This window comes from Limulus polyphemus, unplaced genomic scaffold, assembly GCF_000517525.1.
Source record: "Limulus polyphemus unplaced genomic scaffold, Limulus_polyphemus-2.1.2 Scaffold1308, whole genome shotgun sequence".
Lineage (NCBI taxonomy): Eukaryota > Metazoa > Arthropoda > Merostomata > Xiphosura > Limulidae > Limulus > Limulus polyphemus.
Genome location: NW_013666918.1, coordinates 60,788 through 79,192, shown reverse-complemented (window position 1 = coordinate 79,192; position 18,405 = coordinate 60,788). Strand labels below are relative to the sequence as shown.

Sequence of the window (18,405 nt, the reverse complement as noted above, 5' to 3'; positions counted from 1 at the left end):
GATACATCAACCTTTTTGTGTTTAGCAGTGAAAACAATAGGACAAAGGGGCATAAATTAAATTTTTGGCAGCGTGGGAGTTTTCTGTGGTTTAGACAGTATTACTTTTCAAACAGGGTGGTTGGCTTTTAGAATGAGCTGCCTTCAAGAGTGGTGGAGGCAGAAGATTTAACTGAGTTCAAGAAAAGATTGGATGAATACATGAGTAGTACAGGGTGGTTATAGTTCGGAGTTGGAAAGAACATCCTTGATGTACCTTTCAAATTTTAATAAATTTATGAAATTATAAACTTGGTGTACTAGAATTATCCAGAAAGAGACTTACAAATAAATCATACCCGAGCTGTGACATTTATTAACAGATGAGAATCCATAAACACAAAGGTCAGTGTCAAAAGCTGTCCAGAAAACTCAGGCAACAGTATACAACTTATTCAAGAAGGATCTCCATCTGGAAAAGCAACTCAAGTCACATGTTTACAAGTTAATTCCACAACAAATTCGTTCAAACTTTCCACACCTTAAGTACCTGAAAAATGAAATGAGTACTCATTCCATTCCATATGAAGGTATACCAGTCAAGTCACCAGCCTTGGCATGACAGCCTTATGATAGAGCCTTTTACAGAGGAAATTAAGCTGCAGGGATATTCTAAAGATGTTTGGTCATCAGAAATAACATTATTGGACATGGTGGCACAGACTGTAAGAACATGGTTGAGGCTCCAAAATAATTTAAGTATATGTAATGAATTTCCCGTATACCTCTCTTAAAATTTACTAGTTAACAACTATTGCAACTACAATAATGTAAATGTTGACAATTTACGTGTATAACAAAACTATTAACTTTATTACAAATGAAATGTTTGATTGACTTATAATAACTGTAGAAGAATATACCTCTTTATAATAAAAGAAAATAATGTTACAAAACATGTGCTAAGGGTGTGTCATACATTCGTGCAGAAAGTCATCAAAACTGTCTTACAATAATTTCCAAATGTTTATCAAACCAAGAAGTATAAGTATGTCAACAGTTATAACTGTAACCTTAAAGTCTACTGTCAAACTACATCAGACTTTAACACACATAAATGTTGTTTTTTTTTAATCAATCAGCAGTTTTTATAGTTTTAGTTTTCTTGAAATTCAAAATGTGATAACTTCATTTAATCATAAAGCCTAGGGATAAAAAATTTTGTTTGCAATAACTCGACCGATCCTGGAAAAAGCCCAAACCCTGAAAGTTTTATGCCTTTTCTTACAAAAAACATAACTGCATTTTTTATAATCAGAGATGTTAATACTCCTGTTACTCATATAATAAACAAACCTGCCACTTAAAGTAACTTTGACAGCTTGAAATTATTTCAGGCAACAAAACGTTTACATTGCAATGACTGTAATACAGTTATATTAATGTATAATAAAAGATTCTTGTATTTTTATTCTATCATTATAATTCAAATTTTTGTTAATATGTCTCGGTAGTTAATTCACTGTATGTTGTTTCCCAATATTTTTATAGACATACTATGTTTTTGTTTTCTCAAAATACAGAATTTGAATTTTTTTATTTTTTTTACAGTGATATTTATTTCAATTTACTGATGGGAACTACACTATTATCCTTTTTTTGAGTAACAGTTTCTTAGTCTTTTTCTCTAACAACACTATCCAAATGTTTAACATAAGTTGAAACGTGATGATCCTCATACTAATTATGCGTCATCTGCTCGAAGCAGGTTGACTGTCATGGAGTGACAGTGTTCTCTTCTTTCCACCATTCTAATACAGTTACTATATGATCTTCCCATCCAATCTTTGATGTTATCCATCCACATATTTTTTGGTCTGTTTCTTCCTCTTTTCCAATTCATTATTCCTTCTAGCAACAGACTCTGTATTCCATTTCTTCTAATTACATGTCCAAAGTACTCACATTTTCTTTTCTTGATAATTGGTAATAGTGTTCTTTCAGTTTTCATCATTCTAATACTTGTTCATTTGCCTTATGTTCTGTCCAAGATATTTTAAGTACTCTCCAATAGATTCACATTTCAATTGCCTCAATCTTTTAGCAATTGCTTTAGCTATTGTCCATGTTTCAGCACCATATAGTAGTTTTGACCACACATAGCATTTGACTAGTCTCATCCACGTTGTTACATTAATGTTTCTTGATGTTAATATTTTTCACATGTTGTTAAATACACTCATGGCTATTTCAATTTTCTTTGAATTTCCACTTTGCTCTTACCATCTTCAGTGCTCATGTGTCCTAAATATGTAAAATCTTCTCTCTATAGTTAGATTGATTCTAGGTATATCTTGGTTCTTCGTTACTACCATTGATTTCATCTTTTAAGTATTCATCTCCATTTCATAGTCTTTTTCTTTTTTATTTACTTCATTTACTAACTCTTGTAGATCTGATATACTTACAGTTAGTAGTGCTGTTTCATCTGCATATCTTAGGTTGTTGATGTTAATTCCACTGATCACTACTACCCTTATATGTTCTATTTCTCTAAATATTTTTTCTGTGTAGGTTGAACAAACTAGATGATAATACACATCCTTGTCTTATGCCTCTCTTGATCTTAAACTCTGGTGTTATTCCCTGTTCTGTTCTTACTACTGCTGTTTGTTCCCAATACATCTTTGTGATGATCTGTAGATCTTTCACATCAATTCCTATCTCCCACAAGAATTCCATCATCTTTATGTGTTTTACCCTTTCAAAAAGCCTTAATGTAATCTACGAATCATGTATATGTACATTTTGTTGGACCTATATGATAAGTTCACAGATTGTTCTCAAATTAAAAATACCTTCCTTTGTGCCACATCCTGGTCTGAACCCACTCTATAAGTTGCTTACTTCTTGGTCTATTTTGGTTGCTATTCACTGCTGTATTACTTTCAAGAGTAGTTTCGTGATGTGACTCATTATAGTGATTATTCTGAAGTTTGTACATTTCTGTGCTTTGTTTTTTTTGGTAGTGGAACAAATATAGATTGTTTCATTTTGGTTAGGATGTATCCAGTGTTATGATATTACAGAAGTCAGTTATAGTATTAAGGTTGTAATTATTTAACACTTTCAACATTTCTGCTGACAAATCATCTGGTCCAGTTGCATTTCTATTTTTCATTATGTTTATGACTTTCTGCACTTTATCTTTGAAGATGGTTTGTCCAGTCATTGCTCAAAAGTCTGGAATTGGTTCTCTCTCATCATCATCATCCATTATGAATTCTACCCATCTTTCTGAAATCTCTTGTTGATCAAAGAGGATATTCCCATTCTTGTCTTTTATCCATCCAGTGTCTATTCTTATGTTATCATACATTTCTTTGGATCTATGTACTTTCAAGTTTCTCAATCTCCTGAAACTGGTCTTTCAGCCAGTTTTCTTTAGCTTTTCTGCATTCAGTTGTTATTTCTCTATTTATAGATTCATATCTGTCAGTATTCTTGTATTCGTTTCTCAATTCCATCTTCTTCAGTATCTCATCAGTCATCCATTTGCATTTATTTTTCTTGTTCTTAATGAGAATTATTTCTCTGAGTGATGTTTTTATGCTGTTCTTAATTGTATTCCATCTACTAAGTGTAGTAGCAGAGAAATAGTTTAATGCGCAGGTCTGAACTTTATAAGAATGCAGTTTGTCAAATTGAAGAACTTTGAAAGTTCAAAACCATACAACCTATAACTTTGAATTTGTTGAGGGTATTTTCATGAAACTTGGCAAGCTTTTAGAATACTTTAAAAGTGTGTTGTGCACAAAAAAATAAAATTTTTTAATACTTTTGCTTCAGGTTCAGTTGAATTGGCCGAGTTCCTGTCTCTAAATTGACCTTTATAATTTCCATACTATAACTTCTAATCTGTTTTGTTTATCTTACTGAAATTTTGTAAGCTTTCAATAAGCTTTAAGTCTTTTGTAGACAAAAAATCAAAATTTTCGGTGAAGTATTTTCATTAAATATTTCTCCATTACTACATGGAATCAAAGTCTTGACTGCTCCAAGTGAAAAGTGATTTTCATGTTAAGATTAAAAATGCTTTTCTTCATATGATATATCTCAAATCTCATTTGTGTCATCTCTAAAACCTCCTAAATAAATTTCCAAAGTTTTCTCAGTAAAACTTTATACTTAATCTGTTATTTTTTCACCCCTAACTCTATAAGAGGTTAGTCAATTTGACTGACCTCATAAACATCATAAAAAAATATGAAATATAAATTACCTTTTTTCTTTCTAGAATGACTTCAAATTGTAACATGAAACTACATTTGTTTATATTAAATAGCTTTAAACTCATAACGATATACATCTGTTTCTACTTAAATTTTGTTACACTTGAAGTGTGTCTAACTAATAATCCCACCATACAAGTTGTAGATTACTTGACAAACATGTAGCTCATGTTACCCTCTCAAATTATGTTACTTAAGGCACAGGCTAATGGTGAGATGCTCATGAGAATACCTCATGAAAGAGTTTTTTTTCTTCTTTATTTTACCTAATCAAACCTTATCTAACTTAAAAAGTTTCTAATTTTTAGATTTTAGCTATCTTTATAATAATGAAAAATACACATGAAAAACAAGAAGTTTTGTACTTATCTAGATCTTCTTTTCTTTTTTCTGCTGTTGACTGTCAATTAAATTTAACCCTACTTTTTATTCTAATAGTAATACTGCACTAGATAATGTTTTTATTTGAATAAATAATACGTCAAAGAACACAGAATAATAAGATGCCAAAAGCAGACAATGTCCTATAATTATCATTTTTTCTGGCCTTCTAACTATGCAATAAGAGCCATTAAAAAATTCAGCTAAGCTTGTCGATGTATTTCTCATGAGAACAAAGTTCAAACTGAAAGCAAAATAGACAAGTCTCTGTACTGAAAACAATATTATACATTATTTAATAGATTAAAACTTTGGTTTTTCTATTTTCTATTGGTTATGAATAATATAGTATTAAACATCAGAGCAAACTATTGGTAATTTCTGAAATAGAGGATATGACAGGTGGTTCTGAAGAAAGGAGGGTGATTTTTCTAGTTTATGGCTCCGTAACAAAATAAGGTTGAAGGCTATAAAAATTATGCTTTGCCTGAGTAATAACAATATTATAATGAGTAATTTAATGATTATAAACTAATTTAATCAAATTTTGAATCTAACTTGGTAAAGCCTTGTGACATTTGCAGAAACCGATGCCCATATGGAAAGAGTTAATGCAGTATTTCTACTAAAGATATGGCTGTGAATTTCCAAAGCCTTTACCACACCACACTGAGAGAAAGATGATTTTTATGCTAAGAATAAAAATACTTCTTTTGATCTTAAGCTACAACTTTCATTTGCAAAACCTCTTAGTGAATATCAGTTGTTTTTTTTTAATGGTTAAAATTTGATCTTTTATCTCTTATTTACTCTGCCCCAACACTAACTGTAGAGAAAACATCAAGATATAGTGAAATGAAAAGTTTAAAAACATGAAATAAAATGAATAATGCCAATTCTCCTCTTCACCAACTGCAATATTGATAGAACCTTCCAAATAATTTTTATTAACACTTTCACCTGTTAATCTTTTTAACATCTGTTTTATTTTTATTTTATGGATTTATTGTCCTACTTTGTATTACCAAATCAGTAATCTTTGCATAAAAAGCAATAAATAACAGCAAAAGCCTATTAGCTACTTCCTATAGAGCTAATGTACTCTACTATCATATTTCACATGGGTGTTCAAGCTAGTGTAATTTCAAAGATTTCCAATAATATATAACATGCAGATTTTTTAACCTATTGACTGCCAACTCGCTGTATGGCATACAGTCCGCCTATGGCAGTTGAATGAGAGTATGCTGTATATGGTTTATGGCTTGCAAAAATTCACACTCATTTAGAGCAACTGCAGTCAATGGGTTAAATACATTATCTGGTAACATTTTAGATTTCAACTGTGGAATTAATAAACTTGTGACATATGTAGCAACTATAATGTTATTTCTTTAGAACCTCTCCAGAACATGTCCTTTAGTTTCAATACAGTTCACTTAAGTAATACAACTAATTACTAATAACAGAAGTTACACTTTAGCAAAAATCCTGCATATTTCATGCACAAAAAAGTGGAGGGTGTGCATTTTGCAAATATGCATATTTTATTCTAGTATAGTTAATTAGGGTGCCCAGTACTTGCCTCAACCTAATATGTTTTATGAACACATATTTTCCTATAGTCAAGTAGAAAGTTCAGTATTATATCAACCTACCTAATGTCTTGTCATGAAAGAATTTTTAAGAATGAAAAGAATGTCTAAAGAGACTATAAAAAATTCCAGATCTGTGGTTTGTTCTTAAGTCTTGTACACTTCCCATTAGATTCTGTTGTTCATCACTGCAGGATTTCAGTTTGGTTACTTATTCATAAAGTCATAAATTACTGCTCAAACCACTTTATTTACTCTATAATGGTTTAGATAGTTTATAACCTACTATATTCAATTGTATCTAAATGTTACCTATAGATATTTCCAAGGTTGTGCTTCCTCAGTCTATAGTAGTGAAATCACCAACAAAAATGAAAATCACATGAAAAAACAAGACATGGATAATTAAATTCCAAAAGGATGATAGACTCTTAACAAACATAAACCTATACTTTGGAATGGGCAGAAAAATTCTGAAAAATCTGATTAGCTTGTTATTTATGTATGAGACTCCTTGGAGCTGTGCAGAAATGAAAGTCGAAACAAATTACACTAACTATACGTTAGAAAATTACAAGTATCAATTTTAAAATATTTCTTAGTTAACAATTACTATATATAACATCATACACTATACACATTTTTCAGAATGTTATGTGTTTGCGATATTTAAAATCCAACTACAACTCCTGTAATAAATTATAAAACTCATATACTGTCAACATATAACAGCATATAATACTTAAATTTAAAAATTGTCTATTCTTATAAACACCAAATTCTTTGAACATCTTACTTTTTTTTGTGGGTGGCTTCAAAAAAGGATGAGAAAAGAATTCATCTAGAAAAGATAACACAAAAGTAGAAGATTATTCTTGATATCCATGTAACATTAAAAACTTCTTATATATAAATTAACAACTGATTTTAAACATAAAAACACTTTAATATTTACTTCAAACATTGCTTTTTATATAACTGCCTCTTTTGATTAAAATAAAATTCACTATTCTGTGTACCCAGTAGACTTTCATATTTCCTTTAAGATTTAAAAGACTGTCCTCATTAACTTGCATCTACCATATTTATAAAGATTGTTCTAAAACTAAACACAGTTTACCAATGCTTTTACTTAAATTCCCCAAGTTCTGGCTAGCAGACTAAAATGTACTTACCCAATTTACTCAAACAAAAACTTACAATGTTAAAACTTGAGATAAGCTGTAGCTCATCTCCTACCACTGTGTTCACTATAACTCTGAACTTCAAACATAATCTTTAAAACAACATTACACCTTTCAACAGATCTTAATCCTGATATGGTTCACATAGAAGGATTACACTTAAACAACCTTTATTAATGACTTCAGTCTTAACTGTCATTTAACAAATAACATCACATGTACACCCTACACAACTTTTATCATTGCCACTACCAACTGACAGTATACCTCATAAAATTATACTTTACCCAAACTGTCCCTATGACTTTAATCCTGACAAAACTTTTACTTCAAATGTTAAACAAAGTACATGTTTCAATAAAGCCTTAATGCTTAAATGTCAATTTTGATATTGAATGACAATTAATCTAATAACAAAGCCTTTACTACAGAATTATACTCTGCCCTACAATTCCACTAATAACATCACATCCATAACTTTTACTACTGATTACCTTCTGACAGACAGTTCATCTATTAATAGCACACCTTACTAAACTTTTACTACTGACTACCTTCTGAAAGATGGTTCCTTTATGAAAATTACAGTTACACAACTTTTACTACTTGACTATACTGTCTGACAGACATTATATCTAATAACATCACACCCTACACAACTTTTACTACTGACAACACTTAATGACAGAAACTTATCACCAACAAGTCACAGACATCTACTGTAAAAAAATCCTGGCCCATGTAAAATCCTGACATTTGGAGCCAGCCAGGATTATAGTGATAAACAGTATTAGCCTATATATGCACAACTGTAGTGGTGGCAAAAATGGTGTAGAGATTACAATCATGTTATCTAACCACGTTGAATACTTTTGATAAATGGATAGAGAAAGGAGAGCATCTTGGGTTCAAAGATGGAAAACTATGATTGTTTGTTAAATAACAACAAGAACTAGAAAGAGAGGAATAAAGACTGAAAGAAGAAAAATAAATAAAGAAAGAAAATAGAGAGAATAAGAGCACAAATTGAGATCCCCAAGCTCACTCAACAGAAAAAGAAAAGATCAAAGAATGATAATGGGGTCAGGGCCAACCGACCTAAGCTACCCAAATTTGATGAATAGAAAGACGACATGGATGCTTTCCTGGAGAGATATGAAAGATTCCCCCAAAGTCAAAACTAGAACAAAGGTGACTAGGCAGTCTGTCTCAGCCCATTCTCACAGGAAAAGGCCTACAAGTATATGCAAGCATGACATCAAAATATCCCACAGACTATAACAAGTTAAAAGTGGCCTTTCTGAAATGCTATGAACTTACCAGTTAAACCTGACATTAGAGAAACTGTATTTCAGTTTGTGGCACATCTAAAGTGATACTTTATAAGATGAACTGATAAGTGTGAAATGGTTTTGAAGGACTGGCAGATCTACTAATATGTGAACAGTTCATGATCACCTGCTCCACTGGCATGTCACTGTTCCTAAAGGAAAGAGAACCAAAACACATGGATGAGATGATCAAGCTGGCAGAACAGTATATGGAAGCCCATGGAGGGAGTATAACTGGCAAGTTCAAGTATAACCAGTTAAAGTTGAAACTGGGAGTATACAGTATACCACCAAAGGTGACAAGAACTCAACAGACAAAAGGGAGAAGAGATCCTACATTTGTTATAAAATAGGGCATATTGCAATAAAGTACAAGTCTATCACCAACAAGCAACAGCAGAAATATGAACATAAAGCAGCGGGAGCTACCTACAAAGATGGTGCTGGCAAGAAACAAGAAAAAAGTGACTGCCATCATGGATACTGCAGCCAGAAAAAAACAGAATAGAAACAACACAACAGAATCATCACAAGAAGGAAGTGCTATCTCCATTATTAAATAGTGCATGACTGATGGTCAGCTCAACTTAGCAGATGGATCAACAGTGCCAGTAGCGATCGAAGCATGTGACAAACATGAAGAGGTGACAACAAACCACAGTATGCCAGAAGGCGAAGGTTATGTCGGGAAGAAGAAAGTGAAAGTCCCATGACACATTGGGTGCAGCAGTAAGAACCAGTCTAGGATCTGATCATCTGATGATGGCAAGGTATGTATGTGTGCACTGACTAATGGGACAGTGAGAGAGTTTCCCATAGCACAATTAAAGAGGTATACTCCATACTATGTGAAATATCTTGAAGCCACATGTATGAAAGCACCAATCTATGACTTGGTGATTGGAAATATACCAAGCAGTAAAGGTTTGAAGGAACCAAACAGAAAGAATATGGATGAAGTATGTGAAGTCACTACAAGAGCTCAAGGGAAGATTATAAAGCAAGACATCAAGCCCATGCAATTATCAAAAAGTGACATCCTGAATGTAGGTCTATAGGAACAGAAACTTTGAGACAGCGCCCAAAAGAAGGTTAAGCACAAGACACAAGGGAAAGAGACTTACAAAACAGAGGGCTAGAAAGGAGTACTGTACCAGATTTATCAAAGCAATTCTACTGGGGAAACTAAACATATAAAAGGCAGTCAAGAGCATTTCTATAACAAAAATTCCCTGGATCAACATTTTTAAGGTTAGACAGAAGGTTCTGTTATCTACAGACAACAACAAACTCACCTTGCAGTGGAAAGGACCTTTTGAATTGAAGGAAGTAGTCAACATATTGGAATATAAGGTGAAAGTGGATGGGAAGACCAAGATCTACCACACCAATCTGTTGAAAAGGTACTTCAAGAGGGAAAAAGACTAAATGGGTGCAGCTACTGAGACACAGATGGACATGGCACATGTCATATGTGGTGCAAACAATATGAGGATACTTTGTGTATGAACTAAAAACAGTCTTTGTATATAGTGTAAAAAAAAATTATTGTAAACATTTTTTTTAAAGAAGGGCTTATTTTTGGATATACAAGCTTGTTTAGTTTAAGAGTTTTTATTTAGTTTATTTCGATATTTAACAATTATTTATTTTTCATAACAAGAATGTTAAAAGTTAATTCTTTTAAAAGTGATACTTATGACAAGTTTCGTTACATAACTCTGTACGAGTTGTACATTGTGTATGCAGTTTAATAATTGTACCAGACTTTCATAATATTGTTGACATCATCATACTCAAAGCTTCTAAGTTTTCTCATTTTTAATATTGTTGTTACTAGAGGGCTAGATATTTTTAGATTTTTCTGTCGTGTGTTATAAATACATGCAGATACAGTAAGTAAAGTAAGTGAAAGTAAAAGTGAAAAAAGTGAAGTGAGACTGTGTGAATGTCATTATTAGCTAGAATACAGAAGATATTTTGCAGCACTTCTTCAAATGATCTTCCATTCACATTTCTTTCAGTGTCCAGGAAGATAAAGTTAAGGGCATTAAAGTTGCTTGTAATGATGACTCTTTAGCCCATGTTTATGAGAGGATTTAGCAAACTAATCCATTTCTTTTCCACTGTCATTATGTCACTGTGGATATACAAATTGAGTAGACTGAATTCTGTACCAACAATCTTCAGATTGATTACCAGAACCTCTGCTCCCACTATATTTCTAAGAATAGGTACTTGGCAATATTCAGTGTTAATATCTACAAGGATAAGAAGTCCTCAACTGACATTTCCATCCACCATAAAAAGTTCAAAAAAATATTCTGATGTTTCTGCAATATGATATTTTCTCCCGTAGCTTTGTTTCTTGCAGGACCACCGATAAGGAGGGGGATTAATCCCAGGCCCAGTATCATCAGGGGGGCCCATACAAATTGACTTTTCAGAGTGCATTAAAAACTTTGCCATGAAAAAGGCTTAGCAAGTTGCATTTTATAGTTAACTTATATTATGTGGGTCTGTATGTACATGATTACCACCAGGCCCGGAATAACCTCGGCAGCCAAGGTTTCTTGCTTCATTATGACATTGTTTTTTTCCATGGTCACTCTTTCATTTTGTGGCTACAAGCATTCCAAGGTATTATCTGAACACATTTGTAATTCATCTTCCTCCTTTTAAGTACCTTCATGTCTTCCTTCTTCTTCGCTCTCGTGTTTGTGCCTTGAGACATTTGTCATTGCACAGTTTAATACATGTCAGCTTAAAGTTTAATGTCCATAATGCTGCTGATAGGAAAGGGTGGAGAGGAACCTTACCACCCTAGGGCTACCAGAGATGGAGCTGCTGGTACCATCCATTGGGTTCAATACCTAACCTCCAGAATGGCCTTGTAACCAGATCAAACACATCTGATGTTTCTCTCTGCTTAAGAAGGTAAACAGTTAGAGTCAACCTGTTAATCCTCTTCCCTAGATGTAAAATCTACCACACAAAAGTTGACAGCCTATTACTATTTTATGTGTGTGTGTCTGCATGCACACACACACACACACACATAATTTACCTGTTTATTTTACTTAATTATTTAATGTTTGCCCCCTTTTCAATTCTTCTTCCCTCTTTTTTACCCCCACTACCACTTTTTCTTTTTCCAGTCAATGCAGATTAAAGAAAGCACCTTTAATAATAATAATAATAAACAGAACAAACAAACTTAAGCCTAGTTTAGTATTAATAATTTGGTAGATAGTGCACAACCTGACAAAATTCATCTAAATTTGATTTAATATTATAAAATTTGATTTAATTTTTTTAAATTTTACTTCATGTTATTTAAATACATTTGCAGACAGCCTATTACTGACAGAAGTTTAACTTCAAGATTGCCAAAACTATTCTTACTATGTGTATAAAAAAATTTTAGCAGCTCATAAATATAGTAATCAAAACTTATCATATTATCCACCATTACTCACAAATATTTATATTATACCAAAAATATTCTTATGTACACCTGTTTGGCACAAACATATACATTGTTTGTTTTGAATTTCGCACAAAGTTACATGAGGGCTATCTGCACTAGCCGTCCCTAATTTAGCAGTGTAAGACTAGAGGGAAAGCTAGTCATCACCACCCACCACCAACTCTTGGGCTACTCTTTTACCAACAAATAGTGGGATTGACCATCACATTATAATAACCCATGGCTGAAAGGGCGAGCATGTTTGGTGTGACAGGGATTTGAACCCGCAACCCACAGATTGCGAGTCGAGCACCCTAACCACCTGGCCATGCCAGGCCAATACATACCTAATATTCTTCAAACTAGTTTAACTATTAAAAAAATAAGTAATGGTATCTCAATAACTAGGATTTTATACAAAAAATTTCTGTCAAAGAAATTCATTGCTGCTAACTGCCAACATACTCACATACATCATTGCTGTTTGTGGCTTAGCTACAGTTTAGAATTTTATTTTTCAATCAACCTCGAAGATCAAGTTTACTTGCCAGTCAAGTAGTAAAAACATACCAAAAATACAAGCAGAATCTGTTAACACAACTAACCATATTTACACAGTAAAATATTTTGTAGCATAATATTAATTTGCCAGTCAAAGAATAAAAATATACCAAAAACACAAACAATATTTGGATAAGCAACTAATTATGTTTACACACAGTAAAATATTTTAAAATATGCATTTCACAACTTAAAATGAAGCAGTAAAGTTTTTCTACAAATTATTAAAATTAAAAATATTACTGAATTACATTATCTGTAAATTATTTTTATGAAGCTCAAAACTATAATAAACTCAACTCAACAAGCCATAGACAGAGTTTTAGTTACATAATTTTCGAACTTGAAAAATATAATGAAACCTTGGCCACAAAATAGTTTTACACAAGTCATCAGGTGTTAGTCAGTAAGCTAAGCATTTAAGTTATTCTTACTTAGCTTCTTACTTAAAAATACTTATAAGAATGATCAAAAACTCTTCATCACAATTCCTTCATAAAAGTGAACAAAAGGGAATGTAATATGGTTTTCATCAGGTGGCAATATAGCTGGATTAAATATTTAAAATCTAAAACATTTCAAAACAATTTGATTATCTGTACATATATATATATATATAGAAATGTTACACCCTACCAAAATCCATTCTGTCTTTTGCATTTCTCTTCAGCAGTCTTAGAAGAAGGTCAGCCAATTCTGGTGACATTCCTGTGGGTATTCTAAGGAAAATATTAAAATAGTATTCATTCTACCTTACAACAGAAAAAGTATTTTATTAGGTAGATGCACAACATTAACATTGGATGCTGTACTGGCTCAGGCCATTAAAGTATGATTTAAATACAAAAGATATCAGTCATAAACAAAGTACTATGATCAAAAATATGGCAAACTTAGAGAAAAAATAAGATATTTATTAGAATGAAGTCAACAAAGTTGAAACACAAATCTGATCAAAAAGGTGTTTCAGAAAATCTTGATAAAGTCATATGAAAATCAGAATAACATTTCTAGATCAAATAGTATTTCAATATTACATAACTTCTGTCAGTACTCACTTGGGTACGAGGTTGGGATTTTTCTCGTAATATTGTTTCAGAGCTTGAGGCGTTTGTGCCTGTTAAAATTAAACAAATTATATATAGATATATAAACACACACAAACCAAACACAATATAATGAAGCTAAAATTCCAACTTATTCCTCCATTATCATTCGTCATTGTCATCCTTAAGTTATAATGGATAATACCTGTGGTCATAACACCCAGATGTGTTGGGGATATTCCATCTATCAGACAAAAACACAATACCAAAGCCAAACTCACCACCAACTGGGGAGAATAAGTTAAGGGTCAGGAGTTGAGTACTTGAACCCACAATGTCTGAACTCTAACTTCTTTTCACTGTCTGCAGCCACTTATGGGAAGGCAGTTACCCTTAATACTTATAAATAAGCTTAACATAGAATTAAACTATCCTAAAAATTCTACAATGTAAAACTCCCAACCTCCACCCTTTTATTTGATATTATAAAAAAGAAAGAAAATGCTATTCTTATAGTAGAAATGAGCCACCCTAAACTTCTACCAAACTCCCAACCTTCAACCTTTTATTTAATAATTAGTGATGTTAGACACAGCTAAAAACTCTTTTAACCCTATCACCCTGACCATCCTTTACAGTGCATGTCACGAGGTTTTAGTAGCTTACATTCAAATTTTAATTAAACTACTTTTTGTTTATGTTATACCAATTAGTAGCTTTCTTTTTATGGTATACCAATAAATACAGCATAAAAACATGGCTAATAATCCATATTTTAATAGCATACAAGTTTTAAGTTCTTAATTTTATAAGGCAATATTTAAAAAATCCTGAATTTCCCCTAGTGTGAGAAATGTGACATTTTCTCTATGCATCCCCTCTTCTCTATTTTATTCCACACCCCTCCAATAAGTATGAAATTTAAAGTAAATTATTCATTATAAAGTCTTCATTGCTCAGACAAACCATAATTTTTAAAGCCTTCAATCTTGTTTGGTTACTGAGCTATCAAATAGAAAATCAGACCCCTTTACCACCCATCTGTCACATTCTCTCTTTCACGATTTGTTAATAGTTCTCGCTTACACTTAATAAAATAATCTGTTTAACCAACAGAAAGCCAAGGTTTTCATCTATCAAATGATGTATTATATTATGTTGTTTTCTGAACAGAGAATTATCAATTTCTCAGTTACTACGAGCTTCATTCCCACAGGAAAGATATCAAATAGCTTGGATAAATTTGTAACAGTTTTTGTTTCATAGTTAGAAAGCCAGAAAAACTGTTATAGTTAGGGAAAATTGTCTGCTTTTTGCATGTTATTATTCTATGTTCTTAGGTGCATAATTTAATTAAATAACAATTATCTAGTACATTACTACCATTAGTATATAAAAAAGTAAGGTTAAATGTCATCAAAAGTTGACAGCAAAAAAAAAGAAGACCCAGGTAAGTACTTAATTTATTGTTTTTCCTGTGTTTTTTATTTATTATTATAAAAGTAAGTAAAATGTAAAGGGATCTCTTTAGGTTAGTTAAAGTTAGATTAGGTAAAATAAATAATAATATAATAATGTTTCACGAGGCACACAAACAGCTTGTGGGTAATGTAATTCAATAGTGTAATGTGAACTCTAACTTCCCAAGCGATTTACAACTTATAATAGCATAAATAGAAGTTAGACATGGTTCAAAAGGCAATAAAACAAAAAAATTTAAAAATAAACAGATGTATACTGTTACGAGTTTAATGCTACTTAGGTTAAATGAATGTAGTTTCAAGTTACAATTTGAAGTCACTCTAGAAAGAAAAAAAAAATTTAGATTTTTAAAATTTTTTGGGGGTCGATTAAATTGACCAACCTTTTATAGAATTATGGTAGAGAAAATAACTGATAAAATATAAAGTTTTACTAAAACAAAGATTTGAAATGTATCTAAGAGGTTTTAGAGATTACGCAAATGAAATTTGAGATTTTTGAGATGAAGAAAAGTATTTTTAATCTTAACATGAAAATCACTTTGCATGCAGACTAGTAAAAAAAAAATACTTGATATATTCATGAACAAAGCCTAGTGATCTTCATTAACATCACAAAATAAATGTTTAACAGTAAGATATTTGGTTCAAAATAAAAAAATTACCATTAAAAGTTACATGCTTTTCCTAATTGTGTATATTTTTTATATGTGGTGTAACTTAACTGGTGATAAAATGGTTCATAAAATACTATAAACAAGTTCCTTAGTTCTGAGCCAAGTTTCTACTGAAGAAAGTTCTCATACATCTTCTAATCCAATTGTTCGGACATTTATTCAAAAAAGAGTAAAAGCCTTCAAATAACTGAGTCAGATTGTTATATCAAAGATGTAAAGGCTTCCAACATTTTGTTTGATAAGAAAGGTGTGATAAGACTATATGATTTTTTAATTAGTGAATGAATTATCAATTTAAAGGTCAGAACTCACTCTGCTGCTTGTGCTACACACATGGCTCATAAAACCAACGAGTGTCTGCCAAGAATTAAAAACTGCCAATGGAGACCATAAACCTGTTTTTCCTATCATAAAAAGAAGGAAACTCAACAGGGGTGGTCATGTGACACATACCAACAATTTGGCTAACACCATCACGCAAGAAAAAAATTGAAGGCAAAAGGAAAGAAGATGCTGGCTACAAAAAACAGGACAATATAATGTAAGTACATGAGCAACTAGGTATTCAAAAACAGAAAGAAAGATAGCACCTCTTGAGGCATCCAGATTAGTTTTTCCAACACAAATCAAGGGACTGATGATTATGATGAATTGTAGTTAAGCATACATGAAAAATTAATAACACAAGTTAATTATTTCTGAAATACTCCTGAAAGTTGTAGTTGTAAACTATACATATGAAGACAATATTCTAACTAGGTTCATTTAGAATTATACACAGTTATACACATTTAGAATTATAAATTTTTTACACACCAACACAGTATATGCCCACACACACACACCGATGAAGATCTCATAGAATTTTATTAAGCATTATGTAATATTTGCTTGGAGTCAAAAACTTCATTACAAGGTGGGTGCTAGGTAGTACAAAAAACAATCTGCTTTTGCTTAAAGCCTATGAAAGTCTTTGTTTCAAAATATCTCATGTCCCACTGCAAAATATCAATTATGATCAGACCACAAGTCAAATGGCTTCTTGAAGTATATTTATATATATATATATATGGAATCTTTCTTCTTGAAGATAATTCTTCTTTTGAAATTTAACCCAATGCAATTTTTCCATTTTATACTTATGTACTTGAAACTACAAACTTTTAATTAAACAGTGTAAAAATACATTTAGATACAAAACTCTTAATAGAAAATAATAACCTAACAGAAACTATATCTTCCCAGTGATAACAATTCTCAGATATGAAAGTCAAAAATTTAATGGACAGTTAAATTTATAGGGAGTTTTGTGTAGTAATACAAGTTATCCACTTACCTGAAAAGGTGCCCTTCCAGTAAATCCCTGGAAAATTATAGTTCCTATACTCCACAAATCAGCTTTGGCATCATATTTAATTGACATAATTACTTCTGGAGCCTGAAAAAAAGAAAAAAACTAATCAAAATGTAAGAATTTTTCATTTAGTAACTGTTCAAATTATCTATACTTGAGTATACTTTACAACATGATTTCTGCCTTACTCACTTTAAAAAGACATGACTTCTATTCCTAATACTTAAAAAAGAGCATGACCTCTTTCTCCAATACTAAATATCAAAAGATCATGACATATACCTCCAATATTCACTTCAAAAATATAATGACCTCTACCTCCAATATTCACTTGTAAATGTCATTGGGATGTGTAATTTTGATCATGTCTTGTTCTAATTTTAAAAAGTTTGTAGCTATTATATGAATTTCACTTCTTATTTTAATTCCTGCTACACAGCCAAAATAATGTACACTGTAATTTCAGTATGTACTCTTGATTATATGTATATACACATATCAATATTTATACAAATGGCCCTTTAAATTTTATTATACTAAAAGCACTTACAACTTTCAGTGACATATTAAAAAGTATTTTGAATCAAAATATAACTCTAATATCTATTAATAATGTAAATGAGGTGAAGCATTTTTTTGTGTAAGAACTTACATTTTGCCCTAAACTAACTTAGAAAGTTAAGAGTATGTTGCAACACTTGCTAATAACATTGTTCTGCATAGCTTTCAAAATATTAAATACAGTTTGAAACTAGCAACAGCTGAAGTGTTCTTGAACTTGAAACACAAGTTAACACTGCAAAAGCAATTGAAAATTGACTTCAATTTTATTTGGAGAAAGTACATAATGTGTAAAGTTAGAGAGTTGAAAGAAGAAGCTCACACAGAATTGGAAATTAAGGGTAAGATACTGTAGATGGTTGGTTGGTTTGGTGCTTTATGGTGCAAAGCAGCAAGGCTATCTGCGCCAAACAACTGGTAAAAACAATGAACGTAAATTAAAGTAAAATGTAAAAATACAGCGAGTTAAAACCAATACATGTCAATAAAAGATTT

At 31.6% G+C, this 18,405-nt stretch overlaps 1 protein-coding gene across 1 annotated transcript in view; it reads right to left on the bottom strand.

Annotated features, from left to right (window-relative positions):
- LOC106463033 (serine/threonine-protein kinase unc-51-like) overlaps positions 1-18,405 on the bottom strand; it is a 149,148-nt gene that overhangs the window by 78,681 nt on the left and 52,062 nt on the right. The window contains exons 7-10 of the mRNA XM_013923003.2: positions 17,332-17,433; positions 13,850-13,908; positions 13,428-13,510; positions 7,043-7,087 (exon numbers count right to left, since the gene is read on the bottom strand). Of these exons, the coding sequence (XP_013778457.2) occupies positions 7,043-7,087; positions 13,428-13,510; positions 13,850-13,908; positions 17,332-17,433 (289 nt within the window). The remainder of the gene's footprint in view (positions 1-7,042; positions 7,088-13,427; positions 13,511-13,849; positions 13,909-17,331; positions 17,434-18,405) is intronic.